Source organism: Phodopus roborovskii, unplaced genomic scaffold (genome assembly GCF_943737965.1).
Source record: "Phodopus roborovskii unplaced genomic scaffold, PHOROB, whole genome shotgun sequence".
NCBI lineage: Eukaryota > Metazoa > Chordata > Mammalia > Rodentia > Cricetidae > Phodopus > Phodopus roborovskii.
This window is the reverse complement of record NW_026125397.1, coordinates 1,670,468-1,696,436: the sequence shown is the minus strand read 5'-3', so window position 1 is coordinate 1,696,436 and position 25,969 is coordinate 1,670,468. Positions and strand designations below refer to the sequence as shown.

Here is a 25,969-nt window from a genome sequence, read left to right as displayed (position 1 = left end):
AGCTAGTGTCCCAACCATCCCTCCAGCCTGATTCTAGGTCTACAAGATCAAGATTTTAAAGATGTTTCAAGCTATATTCACAGAAGGTGAATAATCAAAATCTGGTTCTCACCTGGGGCAGTTGTTTCTCCAAGAAAACATTTGGACATGTCAAAGAGACATCTTGGTTATGACAGTGAGGAGGGAGGTGCCACTGTCATCTATTGGATAGACACCAGGATGCTGTGGTATACCTATAATGCACAGCATCCTTTCCCTCAAAAAAGAATTACTCATACCATGTTGTCTGCAGTGCTGAGATTGAACAACTGTGATAGAAATAGGTAAAGATAGTTATCTTTAGTGTCTCCATCTTAAGCTTAAAAAAGGAAAATGTTCTCTGGAATTCTATAGGCTTATTTCCTCTAGAGGCAAGCAATGTTAGCGTTTCTCTGTCTCCAGAAGATGGAGGCTGTTTTGTTGCTTAAGCATGGGCCACATGGTAAAGACTCTGTCTCCTACATGACTAAGAAACATCACTGTGTTTGCTGTTCTTATTGTTGCCAACTTAAAGTCAAAAACAATCTGAAGTGTTCTTAAGAGAAAGGATTCTCTTAACCATGGGCCATGACCCAGAGCGAAGCCCAGCAAGTACTGCAGCCAAGACAGCCATCATAAAGGGAGATCATACCACTAACAGGCTTATCGGTCAAATAGGGAGGGGTACTGAAAGGCACTGATTAAAGCAGTATATGCAAACTACCCTGAAGAAGAAAGGCTATAAAAATCTGACTTCTGAATTTTCTTCTTTTCTGAGATCATTATAGAAGTAAGGTTTTACATTATGCATTTTAAGAAGCTCATCTCTGTATTGGTATCTAGTAGAATGCTTAGAAAATGTGTGGGGATGTGAAGTTGAGAGATTGCAGGTGGACTGACTAGAATAGTAAAAATTGGACAGGGGGCATAGTGTGGTAGGATGACATCAGCTTCCAAACATGGGCAGCTACTAGGGGTTCCCCAGTTCTTGCCCCTTGCATTATATTTTAAATTAGACAGTTCTTTAACGTATTCATTCATCTGCTATCTTTCTGGGAATGAGAATTTTAAAGACAAGCGCCCAAAGGGCATAAGCAAAGTCACATGATATCAAACCCGTACTACATGGCACAATCATGTCACTAGAACTCTGTGGCCCTGAACTCACAGCCCCTACTCTTGTGATCACAGTCACAAGGCAGGGTATGGCTGGCGGAGAACTACAATTGTGATATGCCCTTTTGGAGAGCAGTAGTCCAAGATATTCCCACTGAGAAGAATACCCTGTCCTTTCACACCCTCCTTACCAAGCCCCACCCACCTGTCTAACCCTAGTGTGATGGTGTATCCAGATGCCCTTTTCAATCTGTTGACAATTTCATATACATATACAATGACCTATGATCATACCACCCTCTACTTCCTCCCTCCAGGTCCTCCTGGATCCCCTAACATACTCCCTCCCAACTTAATGTTGTCTTAAAACACAACATACCTGCTTGTGCTCACCTATAATCAGCTTTGTTCCGCCACCATGTGTGTATAGGGATGGGTGGGTGTTCATTTATGTATGTAGGTGTGAGTGCACAGGTGTGTCTATGAGTGTGGAGGCCAGAGGGCGACTTCTCAGTGGTCTGGAGCTTTCCAGGTAAGCTAGTTGACTTGTCAGTGAACCTCATGGGTCTGCCTGTCTCTTCCTCCCCACCACTGAGATAACGTATGCATGTCACCACACTCGGGCTCATCTCTCTGCATATATGGCAAACACTTTACAACTAAGGTATCTCCCCAGCCCAAATTCCCTTTTCCACTCTAATTACAATCATTTCTTAGCCCAGGTCTCTAGATACATTTTTGGCAATGAGTTATTTCTTACACATATCAGCTATTCAATTTTTATATATTTTTAAAGTCACTTAACATATTTTTTAGTAGCCCTGGTAATGTTCTTTCTCTCTCCATGAAAGACTTTGCCCCTGTTTTCTCTGTTTCCCTGTTAGCTCATATATCAAGTTCCAGCCAGTTCAATTGCTAGATGCTGCCTGTCACTCAAACTCATGCTGTTAGTGCTAATTTAGTCAATATGCTTTACTACCCCTGGGAAGGATGTATTTCTAACAGAATTGCCCTCAATATTTAGGGACTCTTGTTTTCCTTGAAGCCTACGTGCCCAGAGTGTTAATGTAAACTTTTGCCTGCTCATTATCCAGAGAAAGCCAGACACTAAATTAATTGTCTGTTACCCTATGTTTCCTACACCCCATCTGTGCTATGGTCTGATGGATTAGTACTAGCTGTGCATGGATTGGGGGAGTGCAGAATAGTCACTCTATTTATCTTTTTTTTTTTTGCTTCTTGCCACATCAGCCTGGCCAGACACCACACCCTTTACCTTGTGAGTCATGGGGGGCCATGGACACCATCCACTCCACGATTAAGACCCAGCGTGTTTTCCACCGAATAAACTGCCTTTTGATGTGCTCTTACTTCTTACTTCCTCTCTTTGTTTTCAGTTTGTTGGTTTTGCTTTTTTGCTTTTTCTGTGAATATTGGTAGCTCAACACTGCTGTGCAAAGCCTGTCTTCTCCAGCATTGCTGGGGATGGGGCTTGGGTAGGAGATCCCTGGTTTTCTGTGTGGCTCCCAATGCACATGCTAGAATTTCCTCATGCCAAGATTTTCTGTCATGTTCAGAAATGAGTTTTCTGTATTTCCCCCGAGACTTCTTCATTGAGTACTGCCAACTTATAGTTCTCACTGCCTCCCCATAGATGTCTAAATTCTCAGTTCTTATTCTTGTAAACTGGGTCAGATTGGAAATTCTCTCCAAATCTACTTTTTGGCATCTGAAATGAATGCATGGGGGGCTGGAAAGCAGAAAACCAATGGGCAGCCCTGTAAATAATGTTGATGGTTAACCAGTTCAGACAAATATTTGCCTTCAGCATCTTATAAAGTGTTACCAGTTGCCAGTCTTTATTGCCAATATTCTCAAACCCACAAGTCCAGCTGGACCAAGAGCCCAAAGACCAACACTGCCTCCTGTAGCCATCTGCTTAACTCTCTTTCTACTTGCCAGGGACTTGTATAAAAAGAGAAGTAAAGGAGGCTGTGCAGTGTGACAAGATATTAAAGCAAGAAGGCATCAGATGAGTGTTTCCTGAGTACACAATGAACAGTAATGCCTAAGGGGAGAGTGTAAATATGAATATAAAAACAATCCAGTAACTGAGGGATGGGAGCACAGTCAAGATGTGGCAGGGGCCACGTGAAGGAGGGTATGAGAAGGAAGGGGGTCTCCAAAGTGGTGACTGCAGTCACTCAAGCTTCAGCCTGGAAGGTGAGGCCCAGAGGAAGTCCATGAAAGGGGCCTTCCAGGAGCCATGTAGGAAAAGCCGAGGACAGAGGCTTCAGACAACACTCTGGCTTGTGTATTGTGGAGGCACCGAACACAGAAGTCCCTCCAAGCAAGTTCTGAGATGACCCCATTGTCCTTACCCTTCCGTGCCCACAAAGCCCAGCTTCACAAGATGGCCATCATAGGGTACCCACATCCCAGGGGGTCACAGAACAGTTGTCCCATGTTCTTTTTTTTTTTTTTTTTTTTCCTGGTCACAATGACACAGAACCAATTTTTATCTGGAGTCAACTCAGATATAAAGCCACTGTATAGATAGAAAAGCTGGGGAGAAAAACCATAAGTAACTTGTCTAATCTGGTGACACATCTTGGCAAAATAAAATCATTCTTTGTTTATTAGTTTTACAGTTTTTTCTCTCTGAAAGAGAGGCTGACCTCCTGGGGCTGGCTGGCTTAGCCAACAGTTCAGCTAAGAAATAGTTCTTTCTACACCAGACAATTACACCATTGGTTTTTGGTGTGTAATAAGTACATATCCTGTATTATGTATATGTTCGAGCTTCTGTGTTATTTTATGAATGGAACCAGATCTGGGAAGTTGCCAAAGGATGTCTCTGGCACACCACACTGCAGAGAGCACAGCTGTTGGGTTTGGGATCAGGCAGGAGGTTCCAGCACTTTCCTCCTGTTTTTCTCCAGTAAGAAAATTCAGAAGTCTCAGAGAGGCTGGGGTCTGGATTTCTACCTACAAAGACAGACGCGGGTCTCTGACTGACTGGTTCCCTAAAGGATGTTTAATGAGTCTTAAAGATCTTGTGAATGTCTTCAACCATTTAACCATATATCTCAGGGAAGAAAGGGAATCTAAGACCAGAAAGTAAGAAAATGCCACAGACTATCCTGGGGATAGTTATAGGAGAGAAGAACGTAGTATAAAAGAACATCTAATCCCATGTGTCATTGGGAAGGGGTAAGAATAGACAATTACAGTGACATTTCAGTCTAGGCACAGAGGATGGAGAAGGTATGAGCAGTGTTGTGGCTGAGAGCCTTCATCCTGATCCACAGGCAACAGGCAGAGAGGAGGGAGAGGTAGAGGGGAAGGGAGGGGACAGGAAAGGAAGGGGAAAGGAGAAAAGAGAGAGAGAATGTACCAGGGCTTGGTGTGGGCTTTTGACACCTCAAAGCCCACCCCCAGTGGCACAGCTCCTCCAATAAGGACATACTTCCTAATCCTTCAAAACAGTTCATCACCTGGGGACTAACATGGGGGTATATGAACCTATGGGGGGAGGCATTTTCGTTCAAGCCACCGCACAAACAGTTCTATATTTTAACCCTATCTCTCCTTTCTTCCTTCACTTCTTGTGGGGCCTAGGTTTTACTGTGCATCACCTATACCCCAACATTTGACATGAATGGGAGTGCTGTGCTGAAGATCGCAGAGGTGAGTAACCCTTTGTTGCCAACTGATCACAGCTGCATTCCCCCTGACTCAGGGGATACTCGACTGAGTACCAGAGAAAGGGGGACTCTGACCACTTCTCCAAAGACTATGGGGAGTTTCTTCTGGTGGGGCTATGTGACTGGCCATCCTTCCTGGCCATCCTTGCTCCTAGTGCCATGGGTCTTAGGCTTGGGTTTGCTTTGCCTGAGTCTTCACATATGAAAACAACAGCACCAGGCTTCCACTCCACTACACCCAGGCTTATTTCTTGTCTGTTTTCTTTTGCTAAGAATAACTACAAAGCATTTTCTGTTTTAAATTCCTGTTTAAGAAGCCAAGTGTGGGATTTATAGAAATGTTTATTAATCTAATTCTCTTTGCCTCACAAGCCCTGAAAAAATTCTTTTGTAACCATCACTGAAAAGATCCTTCTTTCCCAGCTGTACTGTACAAGAGTCACATGTGCCTTCTAGCACATTCCAGAGTGTGTTCAGAAGAAAATATGACTCCTTGAATGCCTGGCATGTGCCTTAGCTCCTGAAAACATTGTCCTTTTAGAGCTGAGCTTCACTCGGCCTGGTAGAGGTTCCCTTCCATTCCTTAAAAAGAATGCTTTCAGTGTTTGCTTCTTCCGGTAGGAGGACACATTCAGACCAGGAAGCAGCAACACTTTTCTGTACTCTGACATCATGGAGTTCTACCTCTAAGCTACATTTCCAGCCCAGACAACATGGAAAATGTCCATGGCTGTCAAAAGAGAAGCATAAGTTAGCTGGCTCCCAGCACACTATGAAACAGTTTTCAATCATGGATTTGTAGATATGGACAAACATTTGTGTATGGGGGCATTTGTGTGTCTCAGTGTGTATAAGCTAAAGGCAAATGAACATGCTCAGTGGCTTCCCTGTTTGGTATGGATCTTGCCACCCTGACCCCAGGGGATCTCCTGCCACCCCCTCGCTCTCTCTCTCTGGCTCCCCCCTCCTATCACAATTAGTCCATCCCATAGAGTGGTTATTCCAGTTAGACATTCCACACAAATGGCTACAGTCCAGTAGCACCATGTATAGTGTTCACCATTGTCTTTTGAAAATAGGGAAGCAACTTAGGAAAAATAAACCAAGCTCCAAAAGTCATGTAAAACTCCTCTGGGGATGGCGGGAAGGAGTCCAGCTGTCCTTTGCCCTCTCTCTGGTAGACAGTGATGATCATTCAGGATGTCGCTTACCCTGAAACCTGTCCATCAGGAAATGACATGTGTACTTAAGCATGAAAACTGAGCCTATTTCCTGGAGGCACTGTGAAGATCATAAAAGGAGCATTGAGCTCTAAAAATGTAAATATGAAGGCAACCTTGGTCTGTGTGTCTAACAGGAATTTCTCAATTAACCTCTAGTCAGAGGTTACAAGATAAACTGTGTTACAAGAGAAACTGGAAGGGAGAGAGAGACAGAGAAAGAGAGACACAGAGAGAAAGAGACAGAGAAAGAGACAGACAGAGAGAGAGGATTTGTTAAACAGCCAATGACAAAACAAGCAACCATTGTTAGCAGTTCAGTTACATGAACTGTCATTACCAGTCCCCCACACAGACACAGTCCTGATGGGTCAAGGTTAAGCCATAGGCTTTTTGTTTTTGTTTTTGTTTTTAACATTATGCATAGGTTAGAAGACATGTTGAGTTTTTCAAAGACAGTCATTCCCTTAATATATGGAAAGGTTGTAAGCACAGAAATTGTCAAGGTCTTCCACAAGGGAAAAGGTTGAATCATAGCCAACAGCAGTCGGAGGCTGATTTGAAAATAGTTAATGACACTGTCCCGTTGAAAAGATTTGAGAACTGTCCCCAAGCCTGCTTAAGATAACACTATTGAATTTCTCAAAGGCCAAAAGCCTTGGGTAGAAATGTGTATATGATAGTTTGATCTTATTGATTCCTAGAAACTTCTAGCCCCCCCCCCATAGCAAGCTTATTGGTCTCAGGAAAGATCTGTTTCAGAACCATTGTTGTGGGGTTTTGTTTCCTAATACTCTTATTTCTAGAAACTTCCCTGTTTTACTCTCTCTACCCTCTGTCTGCCTTTTCCAAACCACTGATTAATACAAGTTATCAGCCATCCAGTCCTAAGAGTCCTAAGAGCATGATTCTGCACCTTCATTGTCCTTTTCTCTCCACTCATCCTGGCTAAATAAAGAACCCCAAGTCATGTAAAGTTCATTTCCTTGCCCTAGTTTCTATAGCTTGCTTTATTTTTTAACATCATTTCTTTATTGATACTTTGGGAATTTCATATTAGTCACACTAATTCTGTTCACCTCCCAGGCCCTCGCATACCCTCTCTCACCCCCGCAGTCCCACCCCAAAGACAACCTAGACTTTTTGTATTGTAAACATGTGCTGCTGTTAAGCACTCTTGCTCTGGGTACCATCAGTCTTAGAAAACGATGGACCTTTCCTGAGGTGTTTAATCAGATATTGAGACATGTTTTTATAGATGAAGTTAAATAGGGATGCATTTAAATTTTGTGACCCATGGCTATTGGCAATGTGCAGGCCTACCACAAGAATGAGGAAATGTTCTAAGGAGTTAGTTTCTCTACTTCCCCTGAAGCCCTTTCCTTTCCTTTCTTCCCTGTGCATCCGTCTCTGTATTGGTTCTGGTTTGACTCCCCTGGTCTCTCTGTTCGTGTATTACTTACTTGCTACTAGATGGACATCGAAGAGTGGGTCTTTCCTTACAAGGGATTTTTGCATCTCTGTTTCTCTCTGATTTGATAGTCCTTAGTGGAATTATTTGTAATTAGAATAATGAGAACACCTCATTTGGGGTTAGTTCATAGGGGAAAGACTAGACCTTAGTAAAACTAGACTCAGCAAAATGCTTAATGGTGTGAGAATTAACAAAGTAGGGTTTCTTAGGTCACTGTAATGTGCCAGTGTAAGCCCCAAACACAAAACAAAACAAACACCAGGAGGAAGAAGATAGTTTTCCATGTATGCCAAACTTAGTAAGATTTTTCATTTCAAGCTGAGATCTAAAAGAAAATACAGTAAACTTTCTCTACCTGACATTGTTGCCCAAATTAAAATATACACTTACTTTCTAGAAACAATTCAACTGAAATCCTGTTTGTCTGTGCTTATGCTCCTGTCCTTCTCTCTCTGTTCTCTCTCTCTCTCTCTCTCTCTCTCTCTCTCTCTCTCTCTCTCTGTGTGTGTGTGTGTGTGTGTGTGTGTGTGTGTGTGTGCAGCAACGCCATTAACTCTATTCAGATAGGAAAAAAGAAAGTTGTGTATATGTTCAACAAAGTGAAAATTATGTGTCCTTTACAAAGCTAGGCAAATTTGTCTTGAAGCATCTGCTTCTAAATTTGTACTTATTTGGTCCAAAATATACTGAGTACTATGTGCCTCAGTGTTCTCCATGTTGGGTTTTACATATCATTGTCATTTGTCACACTTACCCAATGGTGTAAATATCCACTTCCTTGGGCTCACCTTCACGCTTGCATTTTCTGGTTCTTTTCCTTCTTTGGGAGTTTTTTATGTTTGCTTTGGTTCTGTTTTCAGCATTAAGCACCTATGTTTTTGCTCTCAGTTGTGTTTAGCATGCCATAAAACTGGATGTTCATGCATGCATGAAATGATCAAAATGTGTGTTACAGCTTTTTTCACTATCCTGCATCTTCACACATTCCCTGGTGACCGAGGGCCTGTGATGTTTCACAAGGTATTTCGATTGGCCTCTAGCACTTCTGGCCAGGGTACAGGCTTGAGGCTTTTCAAGTTCTCAATGGCAGATGCAAAGAGCAAGGGGGTAGAATGATGCTGGAAAAGGAAAAGAGGAAGCAGCAGCTCCTGCCTTCGGGTGTGGCACTCTTCCCTCTTCTGTCTCCCAGTTAGTACCACCTCGTAGCAAAAGAAGTAAAGCTTCTATGCAAATTTAAAAGTCTCTGATGTTGAAGACAGTGTTCAAAGTTAAAAATATGAACACAATTTCTGTTAAATAACTAGTGTAACATTTATCACTACAAAAAGCTTAAGAACCTTTTGTTTGTTTGTTTTGTTTTTTTGCCGGGTGGTGGTGGCATACACTTTTAATCCCAGCACTAAAGAGGCAAAGGCAGGAGGATCTCCGTGAGTTCGAGGCCAGCCTGGTCTACAGAGTGAGTTCCAGGACAGCCAGGGCTACACAGAGAAACCCTGCCCCCCCCCCCAAAAAAAATGAGGAAGGAAGGAAAAGAATTTTTTTTTTTGGCCATTTCATACATAAATTGGTTGTGGTTGTGTGTATATCCAGGCCCCCCACATACACCACACGCACACACACACATACTAGCTCACTAGCTACCCTCTCAGAGTAGCTGATGAAGCATTTTATTCTGAGCACCTAAAAATAGAGATGCTAGAAAGAGGTGCTACTGTTTGTATTTAACAGTACACCCATTTGTCGTAATCAATATTACATTCCCAAATTTGACAGAATAAGCTTTTTAGAGTATTTCTTCACTGAGTAAATGTGTTCATCATTTCCCTTAAGGAAATACCTCTTGTGGTAAGTCATGGCCCATGTTATCCCTTTAATATTAACCACTAAGAATAGTGTGACATTCACACTCAAAAAAATACATTTGGTATTTGCAATGTTCTTCTCTATTTATTATAACATTGTGCTATATAAACTTTGACTTTCCACGGATGCCTTTTTTCATGGGTTTCAGGGGACTGTTATCATGTCTTAAAGGAATCTGGCTAGTGTGTACAGCTCAGAGTTCGGGAAGATTTATGTTAAGTGGATTGTTGAGCCATCAAAATGGCTACTCTTTCAAGTGCAGTGTTTTTATGGAGTATGATTCCTCTTTGAATATATGTGAAAGCTTACTTTAAACATCAAAAGTTACAAAGATTTCCTGAAAACGTGTAAGGAAGCCATTAAATCATGAGATAAATGGCATTTGCATGCCTGACTATAGACCACAGAGAAGTTGGTTTCAACCAAACACAATGATGCACTCATGTAAAAGTAATTTCAGAGTTTTAAAGTTATTTCATCATGTCCCAAAGAATAAGCTCTAGAGATTAAAATACCACCTTAAAGCACATATAAATTACTGTCTCTTTAAGTCCATAATTATTTGAGAAAATGAGCATATACCTTTAATACCAGCACTCAGGAGCCAAGGCAGAGAGCTCATCGAGTTTAAGGCTAGCCTGGTCTTTGTAGTTAGTTCTTGGCCAGGTAAGGCTACATAATGAGATCTGCCTCAAAAAAAAAAAAAAAAAAATTAAAATTCACATGTCCTAAATAGTTGAACAAAAAAATATTTGTAACTTATCCTCCCTATTTTTTTAATCATAGAAGGAATCCATCTAGACCAATATCCAAATCCAGTATTAAGTTTCAAATGTCCTTTCTAAAATATTAAATAGTATATAGAGTATGAATTTAACTTTAAAAAATATTTTGTGGAGTTAAGGGTTGTGGGTAAATGTTAGAGTTCTACTTGCCCAGGATATACAAGGCCTGGATTCCAACCCAACACTGAAAAATAATAATAAAAGGAAACATTTTATAAAGAGACCATTACAGTGTAACTTGACAAGAAACTCTCATACCTTGAGCAGTAGCAACAAGTATTAATATTCTCTCTTTCATCTCAGACATCAATTATCAAATTAAATTTCCCATGTTCAGGTGAACCTTTGTTTTTATTAGTGCTGTTCCTAAAAGAATAATTTCAGTGTATTCAATTTTTCTGGCTAGATGTATTCTTTGTTTTTCTGTTTCTCTCTTTGTTGAAGATGAGCTTATAGAGAGAAAAAAAAATAGGCAAATTTTAAGCAGGAGTTCCTTGCTAGGCCACAAACTCTCAAAAGCCATTACATGACATTCAGAGTCCTTATCAAGTAAGAGATCCCACCTCACCCCAGAGCTGGACTTTCTCCATAACTAGCCACCAACACGCCTTTTTTTAATTTTAACTGGAGATTCAGAATCACAGATCCAAGGGGATGTCGACTGGCATGTTCACTCAGCAGAATCGAGGACAGAAGACAGGCAGGACAGTGGCACTCACAGCAGTCCAGGCGGCTCTCTGGCTCTCAGCAGTGTGGCCGAGTGCCACCTTGTGAGTGCAGGGTCACCCATGCTTTGGAGCCCCACGTTCCCAAAAGGGACTGTTGTGGAAGAACTCTGTGAGTAGGGCTTACACTATTCCCTCAGAGGACACACTCCATGACAGCGCTTCCTGCAGTAGGAAAGCCAGAGCCTGTGGCTTGCCACCTAACATTCTGAGTTGGATCACAGTACCCCTGGGTCAGGTGCAGCTTAGGAAACCCTTCTCCCCACAAGTCATTCTACCTTTGTCATTGTTCAGAGAACACAACAGTTAACACACAGTCAGACCCATTATAGCTCCAAGAATTTTCCCACATCCAGAGCCCTTGTGAAACAAACAGAATTTTCTCCTGAACTTCTCTTAGACTTGCTTGGTTCACAGAACCCCCACAGATATGTATTCCTCTGTGAAACTTAGAAATATAAGATTATGAGAATGTTAACAATCAGAGAAAGACTTCCATGAATGCTCAAAAACCAATTCCTATAGGTTTTTAATATGGCTTAGTTTTTATTAATAGTTTAAAGTCAAGCTGACTCTCCCCTTCAGAAGGATATGGAGGCCAGAGCAAGAGGACTGTGAATTCAAGGCCAGCCTCAGTTACAAGAAAGTTGAAAAGTTTAAAAAGCTGGTGTTCTCTTTGCCTAATGTCAACGACTGTCTGTGATCATTGGATGTCTGGCGTGTACCCATTACTGTCGTCTCCTTACCAGGTGTGCATCGAGACCTACACTTGCAGCTGTCACCAGCGCAGTATCAACACGGCTGTGCGGGCCACTCTCAGTCAGATGCTGAGTGACCTGACTTTGCAGTTACGACAGAGGCAAGAGAACACGGTGAGTGCCTCATGTTCCGTGTCTAGCCAGGGTTTGGTGATGACACATATGTTACTGTCCCAGGCCCTGGGCCCATCCTGCTGTGGCCACTTCCCACTTAAACACTGGGAAGTGCTTTTATTGGGATGGTTATTTATATAAACTTAGCTATATATGTTTGCCTATTTTGCCCAAAGTATAGAGCTCTCTTCCTTCTCTTGTATTTTTGTGATAAAATACAATAAAATTTTTTATCATTATTTTAAGTTTTACCTTTTTTTAAAGAAAAAAATCAGGTTTTTAGCACTTTTCCAATTAAATTTTTTTTGTTAAAAATATTATATAGGTGACTGGAGAGATGTCTCTGCAGTTAGGAAGAGTGGCTGCTTTTCTAAAGGACCTGGGTTCAGTTCTGAGCACCCACATAGCAGCTCACAACTTTAACTCCAGTTCCAGGGGTCCAGTGGCTTTTTCTGGTCTCCTCAGGCATTGGGCACACACATGGTGCACAGATACACATGCAGGAAAACATCCATACACATGAGCCAATATTTTAAAAATGTGAAACATATTACAGTAGTTAACTTGTGAAACGAAGAAAAGCAAGCAGCATCTTACTGCGCGCTCTGGGTTTGGATGTCATTTCCTGTAGTGCCTGAAATGACAGTGTGGTGGCCCGGACCTGCTGGGGCCAGCAGTGTAAAAGTATCTCTAGGACCTAAGTATCTCAGGACCTCAAAGCCTACTAGAGCTTTCTGCTCTAAACTTGCACAGCTTGTCCAGCACAGGCCTGCAGGGGATCAGGATGCATCTTTTTGTGGGTGCTTTCTTCTGGGGGTGTCAGTAAGAGACACGTCTTCAAAAGTAGTTCTTTGCTCTCACCTGAAATCGACCTGTGTAATAACAGCTCATTAAAAGTCCCATAAAACCTGACAAAGTGCTCACTGAGATGGAGCTCATTATTTTGGGGATAGGAAATCTCAGTTGGGGTTGGAAATATTGCAGACAGAGATGGGTTTTTCAGCTGTTTAATTTCAAATACTTCTCCTTTTTAACTTTTGTTGTTTTCTAAATTTTGAGGAAGCCATGGACTTGAAAGGAACCCTACAGATAGTCAAGTCAACTTTCTGCATTCTTTATTTTACAGATGAGATAATAAAGCCTAGAGAGATATAATTGAGCTATAAAATTAATGAGCTATCCTTGAAGGGAGCAAAATTAAGCCCTGGGCTCTAACTCCCAGGCAACATTCTCCATCCACATTCACTCTGGCAGCCACTGCAGGCAAGCAGTAATAATTTGGAAAAACAAATATTGATTTTATTTCTTTTGTACTTGCTATACCCAAAGCCAAAGTTTCTGATAATCTATCAGTTGCTTTAGCTAACTCTTTATTGAAAATGATCCTATGATTTTGGATATGATGGGCATAGGAATGTTGGCTCAAAGAGTCCATAAGTTGAAAACATATTTGAAGAGAAAGAAGGACTTTAAGATGCTAAAACTTCTAAAATAATATCATATTTCATCCTTGCTAACTGATGACACAATTAAATATTTTAGTATTAATAACACCTAAGATTTTTAAATAAAACATTTAAATGCAAAATTTCAAAATGCTCCCAATTATATTCACTTAATCTTATTTTTGGAATCATTAGTAGAAGACAGCCATAATAATGTTTTGGGCAAGGAGCAAATGTACCTGCGATAGAATGTGCCATATAGCCTACTGTGGAAGCAGTTGAGTTGACAGATTTCTAATACAGAGCAGTCGACACGTATGCCTATAGTATATCTTAAAGATGCCACACTGTGGGATGATTTACATAGCAGATAAGCTAACTAACATGAAAATGCATTCTCATAACAAATCCTGCTGTCAAGAGGAAGGGAACCTTAGTCACCTCCTTACCATTCTGAGCTCTGCAGTCACTGAGTTATGCCTGCCATGAAATTGTGAGCCATCTTATGTTTAAGCTTTTCATATCCTGTTTTTTGTAGGTGGTATCTCTACTCTAATAGTTCTGGATCTACTAGTGACTGCCAAGACAGGCTGTTTGACAGTCACAAGTTAATATACTCCCCCATCAAACAGGAAGGCGCTGCTTTGAGCTGTATTCCTCTTTGAACCTATATCCCCAAGAGGCCAACAGGGATGATTCTTATGGCTATGTCTAGATCTGTTAAGGCCAAGAATAATGTATCCTGTAACCTTGAGATGAATTGTTGTCTGTACAAAGTTAACTCATCTCTTTAGGTAGACACTGCCCAAATTCTAGCACCACCACCCCCCTCAGTGAAAATACACCACGGAGCTTAAGATTCCAAGAAGTGTTTGAACTCTTGAATAGTTTATTTTGGAAACTGACACACTCACAATCTTTCTCATTAGGGTCATGAGCAGTGGAGTGTTTCCAGCATGCCTGGGTATGATATCTGACCCCAGAGTACTCTGGATGCCATTTGGTTTCCTAGAACTTTGCATTGTCTGAGAATCAGGACTTTTCTTGCCTGAATGTTTTTAATTGTCTCTGTGTCTCCCTCACTAGATAATTGAAAACCCAGATGCCCCACAGGAATTCGGGAGTCAAGGTATTGTGTATAGTTAGTTAGTTTTGTTTTTCCCTGGATCTTTTTAAATGGCTGGGGTATAAGAATACCTACTTGGTGCATGAAATTGAGGGTATAAAGATGGTCCAAGCTCTGCTTGGCTTCGCCTTGCTTAGTATTACCTAACCAGCTGCTATCTTCCTTCTGTTCCTACAATCCCCTGTGCCAACTGTGGGAGGGAAATTAGCACTTTGCAACTCTCCCATTTGGAGGCTTTTTGTTCTCCCTCCTCCCCCTTCCTGTCTTTCCTTTTTTTCTTTCTGTTCTTCATTTTCCACGGACCCAGGTTTAATTGCTAAAATGAGAATTGAGCAGAGAGTCATAGAAACCTGAGTGCCATGTAATGTTATTATTCTAGAATTATGTTTTTTTTAATTCACCATACAGCTTTGCATTAACTGTAGAAGAAATATACTTATAATGAGAAATAATCTTTTTATTTTCTCCCTGGGTTGACTTTTGTGTGTTTTACATTAAAAGGGAGTGGCTCTATTCCATTTTTCTCTTTTCTATGATTGTTCTGGTGACCTAAGAGAGGCCTCATTTCTAAAAATCTTCAAAACCCATCCAAAGCATGGGATGGGAAGGACATTGAGGGAACTTCTGATACACCAGTGTCTAATGCTTGCACCCCTTCTGTTCTGAAGGCTCAACAGTAGAGGCCCTTTGTGATGACGTTGTTTCTGTCCTTGCTGTCCTGTGTGAGAAGCTCCAAGCCTCCATAAAGTAAGTCCCCTTCCAAAACAACTTACATCTACCCCACCATTGAAGTTATATAGTATCCATCTGTTCAGTAATTCCCTCCCACTGACAGTTACTTGTTATTCCTGAGAAATATCTTCAGAGATCTCTGTCCATCCCAGGATCTTAAGTATCATTGTCTGAAGGGAAAATTGGGAACAATACTTAGAAAGAAGAGCGAGCCCCTTGAGCGCAGAGCTGAGAGTGGGACACTCAGACCTGGTGGCTGTGAGAGCAGGTCCTGACTTGGGCATGGGTCTGCTGTGTGACTGCCAATGACTTTTTTCATGGGACCTGGCTGGACTTTCATCCTCTGTTAATGACAAGGCTGGATTATGTAGGCTATTTTCTTCTGACATTCCCTATTCTGGTCCTTAGCTTTTGAATTTTGGTAAAGAGAACAAGCACGCTAAGTTTATAGTTTCTAGACAATAATTAACATGTATTATATATTATTTATTATATTGATAAAGCAATATTATATGTCATATGAAATATTTCAGTGTTACTATAGGAATACATGAGGAAACCTAGAAGTCAACTGATGTCCACCCTCTGAGATGACCAGGAGCCACCACCGCTGACACAATCAGACTTTCTAACTTGTTACAGTAAGGGAGTGTGCGCTTCCTGGGAAACTAAAGAGAACCCAGTAAAAGCGGATTAGGAAAGACTGTAATACAGTTTTAACTTGAGTTAAGTGATTTTACAGTAAAATAAGAGTTATGTTCAAGGATTGTCAGGATGTATGGTCAGTTCTTGCATTGGGCATCTTAATGTCTGTGTAACCCTATGAAAGAAACAGTTGGTGGCTGAGTTGCCATTAGAGAAGTAGGCAGCTTTCACAGGGGAGGGGTCTGGTTCCCGTCATGGATATACCCTCTCCACTTCCCCTAACCATGGTTTGAGTGTGGCTGTTCATGTGTTTCCTGTTTGATCACAATCACGTAGAGGTCTTCTCTGCTCTTAGCATTCAATGGCAATGTTGATGTTCATCAGAAAGGTTAATCTAACTGCCAGCAGTGAGGGAGTTGTATAACGAGTACGGTTTTTCTGCCCGCCGCCTGGTCTTGTCCTGCCGCCGTGCCAGCCCCAAATAACAGAGACTCTGTATTTGATATAATCCTGTTGGCCAGTTACTAGTTTCTTATCGGCTAGCTCTGTCTTAATTATTAACCCATTTCTATGTATTTCCACGTGGTCTTACCGAGAGCAGAGGAATGGCGGTTCTGTTCTCTCCAGACTCTCCATCTTGACTCCTCCTTCCTACTTCCTCTTTCCTCCTTGTCTCCTAGTCCTCCTATCTTCCTTTCCGATTGGCCAACAGTCTTTATTCATTAACCAGAATGAGAAACATAATGGCATCTTCCATCAGAGTTGCCACTATCAAAGATGTATCTTCCCCAGCCACCCTCTCTAGGCCTTGGCCCTGATAGCAAATACAAGCAAAGGACACAGAAACTTTGAAAAATAGCAAGATTGTGGTCATTACCAAAAAGAAGTAAGTGAAACTTTTTAACAGCTTCATAAGGAAAAAAATTAGTTTTTAAATTGTCTGAAAGTTATTGTTTGCAATCATGGTGATTTATAATTAAAATATAGCCATCAGGATAGATCAAAATGAGCCTGAAAGTGTATAAAAAGTAGAGTTATACTCTTCATTGCTAGAAAAAAAAAATCTTCAATTGGGTCCTATAAATGCCTGGCCCTAATTTTATGACTCTTTGTATGTTGGTGGTTCCAACATGAGCCACAAAGACCTGGAAGGTGATAACTGGCTTATCCAGGACATTCAGGGTTTTTCCTGGTGTGTAAGTATTACAGGTGTTTAGCTTGGTATCTTTAAGGAAGTAGTATTATGTGTGGTTCTAAATTCGTTTGTGTGCTCTGAGAATTGGTGGCACTGATTCTACTCTATGATGCAGTTGGGAACATTGCTGTTTTTGATGACAAATTTGGTCTGTAGTTTTTTAGCACAAATCTACATAGCAAATGCACTCTCTTGCTCTCTCTCTCTCTTTCTCCCTCTCTCTTCCTCCCTCCTTCTCTCCTTTCCTCCTTCCCTCCCTCCTCCTCCCTCTTTCCCTCTCTTCTCCCTCCCTTTCAAAACTAAAAGGCACAAATGTTCATCAGCCCTTAACATTTCTTAACTCCATGATCTGAGGAGAACCTTTAAATGGAAAGCAATTCCTATAGCCTCTTGAGTCGTAGATAGCTTTAGGCAGGCTGGTATTCTGCTGTGTGCTTTTGAGAGTATGTGCAGTATTGGGGTTTTTGATGATTGCCCTGATCACAATCCTACCTCTGGAATTTTATGGCTGTGGTCTCTGCCAATAATATCAGTACCCTCAGGTGAAGTGATGGGTTTGCTAAAGCAGCTGGGATGCTGTGTGCATAGAGTAGTGGAAGAACCCTGGAATCTCTGTCAGCAGTCTAGTGTTCATCTCTTTCCTCTCAAATGTTCATGTTTGTGTGCTCTCTCCTGATTCTGCATCCTTAGTTACTTCTTTTCGATTAGCTAAACCAGACACTCTGTCTGTCTTTTAAGTAGCTTTTTTTCCCTCTGAAATTCCAATGGGCAGTGTTTCTCCTTAGAATCATTTTCAGCCTCGGATCCCAGGTACCTCCCAGGGCTTAGTCTCATAGAGACACGTGTTTGTGATATACTCAATCTCTCCAGAGAATTCTGAAATATTTTGAGGTACTCAGTACATCTCACCCACAGGCCCTGGAGATGTGCTATTAATAGAGTTCCATATTAGACAAGTTGAGCTGTGTGGTCTCTCTTCAGCTCGAGAGTTTTTACAGAGAATAATTGGGCTTAGCATGGAATGTGATCCATTCTCTGTCATCTAACACTCTGTACCAGACCCCTCTACAAAAATCATCAGACAGGAAACTGTATCAAAGAAGGCGTGGAATCAATAAAGCCAGCCAGAGTGGCCACATCAATTGTTCTGATTCTACTCCAGCTCTTATGTAATTGCTAGCTTCCTTTTCTTATTTTTCTAATTAAGTTCAAATCTGAACCAAATGGGAACAAACATTTGGAGATTAAAAAAAAAAAAAACCAAAAACATTTAAAACCCAACAATGTGAGAACTCCAGAGATGCTGCTCAGCTGTATGGCCAAGCTGTCCACTGTGGAGAATTGTTCTGTTGGGATGTGTACCTGTGAAGATCTTAGCAACGAGCAGGCAATTGTGAAATGCTCCAACAAAAGACCAAGAGAAGTGGCTCCCAGATCTGCTAATTGCATAGTCTCTCCACCCCATGTATTTTTGGAAAAGTTAGGTTCTAGGCTCTTCTGCATTCCATGCATCTGAGTGTTTGCCTGTCAGGAAGTACACAAGTCTGAAAGGCTTGCACATTGTGCACGTGTTCAGAGGTCTCTAAGTGAGGAGCATGCATGGAAGATCCTCAGATATTCGGTGGCTCCATTTCATAGCATGACTCTTGCAAGACCACAAGTGCATGATTTCCAGACTCTGCAGGCCACATTTAAGCTGTCATACTGTCTCCAAGGAGACTCCAGGGCCAGTTTCCTCAGCAATACTTTCCTGTCAATGAGGCTGTGCCTGCAGTGTTCCCCAGCAGCTCTTGCAAAGATTCACAATATCCCTGACTGCTCATCATTTCCCTCCTAGACTTATTCCTGATGACTTCAGAGACTGATGAGCTGTACTTTAGCTTTGCAATCCTAGACAAACAGTTTGAGAAAGAGCCATTTTTTTGCATTGGAATATTGAATCTTAAAAAAATGATCCCAGTTTATCATCAGAAAAATTAACCTGAGACACAGTGGAGGTGATCCTTCCAGAATTGAGTTTTCAATGAAGCTTGTCATTGACAGTGTGGCTATGCTGTTCAATCCTCTCCAGTCCATTCAAGCAAAATCATTGCCTGGGTAGAACTGTAGATAGCTTAGCATAGGACCCACCCCTCCTCTGAATTCCCTGTCTCTCTAATCACCACACCTTTAGTTTTTAAAACAAATTTCATGAAGCCCACACTGTCCCCGTTCCTTATATACAGCTACAAATCACCTTGAACTCCTGATCCTCCTGCCTCAACTCCTCAAGTGCTGGGATTGCAGACATGCATCAATGTGCCTGGCTTCCAGCTCCACCCCTGCAGACACATTCTCAAATCCTATGCTTCATCAGAAAACCTCCCAGTACACAATGCACACAGCTTGCTTCTTCCCAAGGTGCACAGCGTGCTTCTTCCCAGTGTGCACAGTGTGCTTCTTCCCAGGGTGCTTTCTGCATCTCTCTGTATTTGTCCACACTTTTCCTTCACAGCTCCACAATATCACAGATGCCCATGTGAACTTCGTGCTGTACCATTTCTTATCACATTCCTCCTGGGCCTTTCTCACGGGCGCATCTCCTATGCAGCATCCTAGAACCTTACACTGAGTAATTCATTTACAGCACTTGACGTCCGTGCTTGATCTATATGCTTCCCTATCTCATCCCACAGTGAAGACTGTGCCATTTTCAGAGCAGTGAAAGGCTGGGGAAGCATGTAGGGAGAGGCTAGACATGGGAAGTCTTTACTTGGCCTGCAAAGGGTTAATATTTCTTGTCCCTCTCATTCTTCTAACCAAACTATAACCATTACCACCCTTTTGCCAAAAGGTGATAACTTCTGTGGCAATTCATCCTTTATCCCCTCCCTCCCATCCTCAGAGTGTATATACAAATGTGAGCAGCATTCTCTTTTCAATGTGTTGGCATTAATCACGTAGTGTGGGGGGCAAAGGTCTTTTAGACTGTGGGCTGATAAACTTTTTCTGGAAAAGGCCATATAATGTGTCTCCTGATGTGTTTTTTAAAAAGTTGACTTCGTAGCCCCTTTAAAATATAGAGACACTTTCAAATTCACAGGGTTTGGCCTTTGAGCCATAGCTTGCCAGCTGGTTTTACAGTCTGAAGTTGCTTTGGGGTATTGTCGTAGAACTATCCCCAACCTCCATGTCACTCTGCCTTGTCTTACGGTGGCACAGTAAGTACGGGCTTCTGGCCTCAGGACAGATGGACAGTTTCCTTTCCCCTCCTTTGCTCTAACACCCTGGCCCTCCCCTTCTCCCTCCTGCTATAGGAAACCACTTAACTGCTGAGAATACTAGCCTTCTTTCCTGGCATTTATTTTAAATTAGGAAAAAGCAGAAGTAACTGAATATTATTATTGGCAGGTTTCTCCTTTTATGCATAGTCCCCTCCATAAGAGATTCTTGGATCACTTCTCTTTAGATTTGTATGTCACGTAAATGTGTCTTTGAAAGTTTTCTCCATTGCTATGAGTCTCACCACATACTGGAATTTTAGCACCCTTTGGTGACACTGAGAGGGAACATAAGAATGTGAATAACACACACACACACACACACACACACACACATATCAGCCCATATATATATGGACTGAAGAGATGCCTCCACAGTTAAGAGCTCTGCATGCTCATCCATGAAACCAGGTTCAATTCCCAGCACCCACATGGTAGCTAACAACTGTCTATAATTCCAGTTCCAGGGGATTCAATACCATGTTCTAGCCTACTGGGGCACCAAGTGCATATGTGGTCTACAGACATACATGTAAACAAAATAGCCATGCACATTAATTAAACATTTTAAAGCATGTTTACTTAATAAAGAAGAAACATGGACTGGGTATCAGTGATGTGTTAATGAGATAATATGGTGGGCTGGAGGTGTTATGGTGGTATTAAATTGCCAGCCTAGCATGTCTGAGACCCTGGATTTAAGCCCCAGTACAAAGAAGAGAAAGAAACGGTGCAAGAGAGATGGGAAAAGAAAAGATGGTATAAATGGTTTCTTAGCAAGTTAAGTCAGCAGTGATAATTAACATTTCTGGCATATAGAGGGTTTGGATATCATGTCACCATTTGTACAGTAACCATAGAAAATATATTATACTGTAATAAGATGTGAATAGACAAGCTCTGTGTGTGAGGGGGATAAGATATAGTCATTCTATTTCACACTCAGTTTAAACACTCAGGGAAGTTTCTCCTAAGTAAAGTTTATCAGTTTCCCCAAATCAGCCTAACTCCATCTCAGGGTACCAAGACTGGGTGCCTTATGGGGTGAGGGGTGGGGTGAGTGTTATGTCCTAACTGTTCTGGAGCTGACATGTCAAGATCAAGGTAGTCACCCCTGAGCAGCGTCAGAGCCTAGTCCACCCCTCTACCTTCCCACTTCCTTGAGGAGAGCCATCTCCCTCCGTCTCTTCCTACAGCCTTCCCTCTATGTGTGCCTCGGTGTCCACAGGTTTTCTCTCTGAGGACACCTGGTACATTGGATTAAGGCCCAGGCTGATGCAGCCACCTGCTCAGCTGCTGGGGATTAGGACTTCAGTCTGAGCAACAGAGCTCTACCTATGACAGTACCACTCACCCCTCGGGTGATGCCTGAAGCTTGTCCAGGTTCTGTCCAGTACTGGCCACCTTTCTCATTTTGTCTTGTGTCTCGCTTGCCCTTGTGTGTTGCCCTGGTGCTTCCACAGTGACAGCCAGCAGCTGCAGCTTCTGTACCTGGAATGCATTCTCTCCGTGCTCAGCAGCTCCTCCTCCTCCATGTACCTGCACAGAGGCTTCACTGACCTCATCTGGTGAGCACAAACCCCTGATGCCCGCCATGGGGTCCAGTAGCTGCCTGCGTGTCGGTCCCATTCCACAGCACCCATGACATAGCAATAGTTTCGTATATGTGTATGTGTCCTCTGGGCCAGAGAATTGCTCTATTTACATACATCAGCCCAAATCCCATAGAGAAACTAGTGGCTGATGTACCAAATATGCTTCTGGCAGCTCCCTTAGGTCATTTACATCAATGGGATCACAAGAGACCAGACCAAGTGACTTCTGCCTTCCCAGTTGGTTCTAAAAGTATATAAATATACTAACTGGTCGCAAGTGCCACAAGAGTGTTAATCACCTACTCATGTCCAGGGGTTCCAGAGGGTGGCAGGCTCCACAGGGAGCCATTCAGTAGGCTGTAGATCCTGTTTTATTGACAGGGAGGAAGCTGAGTGATGGGTGTCAGTATAGGATTTGAAGCTAACACCTTAAGTGAGCAATGACTCTGTTATTCAAAGTAAGATGAAACTTGATGAGGAAGCCTTTTAGCATTCTGAGTCCTATTTGTTCAGACACGTGCATGCACACACACACATACATATATACACGCATGCACACTGGCACACACACACATACACATGCACATAAACACACGCATGCGCGCACACACACACACAGGAATGGCCCTTGGATGCTTCTCTTGATGCTTTATTTAGCTAACATTGGCATGAGAAATGAAGAAGACTAGGTATACAGGGTGTAAAATAGGCAAAAGAAGGAAGAGTAGGGTCCCCTGCTCCTCCTGGGTATTTCTGTGGCAACTACTTATCCTCATGGTGGCATTCACATTTTATCATCCGGCTTCTAGTAAGGCTCGTTTTTCCTTCTGCCGCTTCCCAGGAAAAGCCTCTGCCCTGCTCTCATTGTGATACTGGGGAACCCCATTCACGACAAAACCATCACCTCTGCTCACAGCAGTAGCAGCAGCACCAATGTGGAGTCGGACTCCGCCTCTTCTGGTGTGTCTGACCATGGCCGAGGCTCAGGTTGCTCCTGCACTGCACCTACCCTCAGTGGACCTGTGGCCCGTACCATCTATTACCTTGCAGCTGAACTTGTCCGCTTAGTGGGGTCAGTGGATTCTATGAAGCCGGTGCTCCAGTCCCTCTATCACCGTGTGCTCCTGTACCCCCCACCCCAGCACCGTGTGGAAGCCATCAAGATCATGAAAGAGGTAGGGAGGTGTGGGAGAACGCCTTGGGTTTGCCCACAGGAATCTCCATGCAGTCTCCTATATGTCTGAGCATCTACACTGTTCATCATCTCTTGCTGGGGCATCATTGCTACCACATGGAATCCAGTAGCAAACAATGCTGAAGTTGGTGGGTACATATTTTTGGAACTGTGGCTAAAAAATAAAATAAAATAAAAAAGTGCTAGAGAAATTCAAATTCTTTGTTAATCAGCTTTGTGTCTATTAAAACTCTAATAGATGTACACCTGAAACTTCACCCCATCCACATGCGTTCTTCTCTGTACAGATATACATGTTTGGTCACCATGGCAAAATCAGATTTCAAAATGACTTGACAGATGCTGTATGCGGGTAGCTCCAGCTACTCAGAGGCTGAGCCAGGAGGATGGCTTGAATCCAGGCATTCTGTGTTGTATTATGCCATGGAATTGGGAGTCTTACTAAATCCAGCATCAATATGGTGACCTCTCAGGGTCAAGGGACAAATGCTAAGGAGAGGTGAACAGACACAAAATGACCTGATGCTTGGGACATACACAGAAGCGCTTTGGAGGTTACTTGCTGAAAGAAACGCTTTGCCTGCTTCCTCCATGTGTTCAGCCCCATCATTTTGGTTGCTTAGCAACAAGCTGTAAGGAAGCCCTTGTACCCTCTCATATATTTTGTATGCACTACTTGTGTGTATTTTCCCTCTCATCTTTAACTCAGGGTGCTTCCCTAGATTAAACACCTCCAAGTTGTGCATGTGACCAGTGCTGTCCTGAAAAACCAAGCAGATGAATTCCAGCCAAGTTGTCTCTGTAGGGAAGGTGGTGACATCTGGGTTTTAACAACAACAAAAACTTTAAAACAACTTTTGAATAATTGTTTCTGGAACTATCTCCTGGTTGGAAGAGCAGACAATGGGATTAGTGCTCTGGAAGTCTCCAAGACTATGAATGGTAGCTTTGCCTTCTGGCTCTTTCCATGACTGTTGAACATGGCTGACAATGGCCTTGGTAACACATTAAAAAGGACATGCATTTCCCCACCATGGAAAGGGCAGGAGTAATTCTCTTTGATCTAAAATTTATGGCTGGAGAGACGGCTCCGTTGCTAAGAGCGCACACTTCTCTGGCAGAGGTCAGGTCCCAGCCCTCTTGTCAAGCAGCTCATAGTTGCCTGTGATGCCAGCTCTAGGGTCTGAGTCTGATGTCCAATTCTGGATCCAGTGGGCACCTGCACTCCTCACATGTGCACACATCTTCAGACATACACACACACATAATTAAATGAAATAAAAGCTGTAAAGCTTACAGCTAATGTAGCCCCTTGTAACATTCCCAAATGCTGGAAATCTGTATTTGTTCAGCCCATGTTTCTCAGGTTTAAAAAGATCACAATTTCAGATCATGTGTTGTAACTTTAAATTCAAATTGATATCAGCACTGGGAATGGGCCATAGATTCCTTAAGTATGGAGAAAGAACTGGCATACCACTTTTTGTTGTTTCTGGACCTCAGCTTTCTTCCCATACTCAATGCCTTTCAACATGGGCCCAGTTGTCAAAGGTGTACCAAGAGGAGCACCCTGCAAACTGAACCTGCCCTCCGGGGAGCTAATCACACAGGTCTGCCAGATACCCAAGAAAAGTTTCATGAATTGATGTACCAACTCTATAACCCTCAAATCACTTCTGTAGAAGAATCCATGTTGCCTCAACTTATTGGTCTCATCCCTACAAAACAGAATTTTTATTACTTATAGTTGTATTTTCTGCATTTATTTGAAAAAAAACATGTAAACATGACTCCCAAAGAAGAGTAAGGAGTCTTCAAAATATCATGGCCATCTCTGCAGCTCTCTTAGAAGGATCTGTAGAACTAAAGAACTATAAGAATATGTTAACTGGGAAATTGGTGACCCCTTGGCTACCAAGCAGGGGCTGTTTGACTTATGGTCATTTTGTATAGCATCATCTCCAACATAACTGTCATAGCATGCAGTGTCTAGGGCCACAGGAGATATAAATTAAATCTAGTCAAAATCGTATTGATGAAATAATTATTTATCCTAAGAAAGAAGGAAATTGTGTCCTTGGCAACTACGTGGATGAATTATACTGATAAATAAGCTAGGCACAGAAAGTACCACTTGATCCTGTTTTTGTGTGGATTCTAAAAATCCTGAACACATGGATGCAGAAAATAGAATGGTGGTCCCTGGGGGATGCAGTGAGGACATTGGAGAAGTGCTGGCTAAGTGACATAGTGCAATGAAGTTCTAGAGAGCCATTACTGTACAGCATGGTGACGGTATATAACAGCGCACCACATTTATTTTGTAGATTATTAGTATTTTGCAGCTTCAGTTAGTTTTATTAAAATGTACATTTAACATCATTAGTCTGAAGTGCAGACGTTTCCTCGGTACCACCATAATGTCACAAAATACCATGCTACAAAACCCTCATGCACCAAAGTTTTAAAAATATTACCTTCAGACTAAGAATACAAGTTCTATGTGAAATGAATTTGCTGTTTAACTGGGGCCCTATATTAGTAACTTTTCTATTACTGTGATAAAACACTATGACCAGGACAACTTACAGAAGAAAGAAGTGGTTTGGACATACAGTTTCAGAGGGTAAGAGTCCATCATGGCAGGGAATTGTGGCAGCAGACAGAAGTCACAAGTATCAGGAATCGCTATCAGAGCACATCTCAAACTGTCAGCAGTAAGGGACAGGATACTGGCAATGAGACATCATTTTTACAACTTCAACACCCACCCCTAGTGATATACTTCCTCCACCAAGACCACGCCTTTTAAACCTACACAAGCAGTGCCACCATTTGGGACCAAGAATTTAAATGCCCAAGGCTACAGACAATAACCTCATTCAGACATGACATGACAACCACAGGCATCACCTTGAAAATGCCTCATTGCATATGTACAAATAGGTCAAAATCTGGAAAAGAAAATCTCAAATCATAGATGCTCCTAATTCTAA

The 25,969-nt window shown here is 42.2% G+C and overlaps 1 protein-coding gene across 1 annotated transcript in view; it reads left to right on the top strand.

Annotated features, from left to right (window-relative positions):
• Arfgef3 (ARFGEF family member 3) overlaps nt 1-25,969 on the top strand; it is a 134,547-nt gene that overhangs the window by 56,307 nt on the left and 52,271 nt on the right. Inside the window, exons 5-10 of the mRNA XM_051175354.1 lie at nt 4,756-4,824; nt 11,658-11,780; nt 14,312-14,354; nt 15,020-15,098; nt 21,647-21,751; nt 22,620-22,953. Coding sequence (XP_051031311.1) covers nt 4,756-4,824; nt 11,658-11,780; nt 14,312-14,354; nt 15,020-15,098; nt 21,647-21,751; nt 22,620-22,953 — 753 coding nt within the window. The remainder of the gene's footprint in view (nt 1-4,755; nt 4,825-11,657; nt 11,781-14,311; nt 14,355-15,019; nt 15,099-21,646; nt 21,752-22,619; nt 22,954-25,969) is intronic.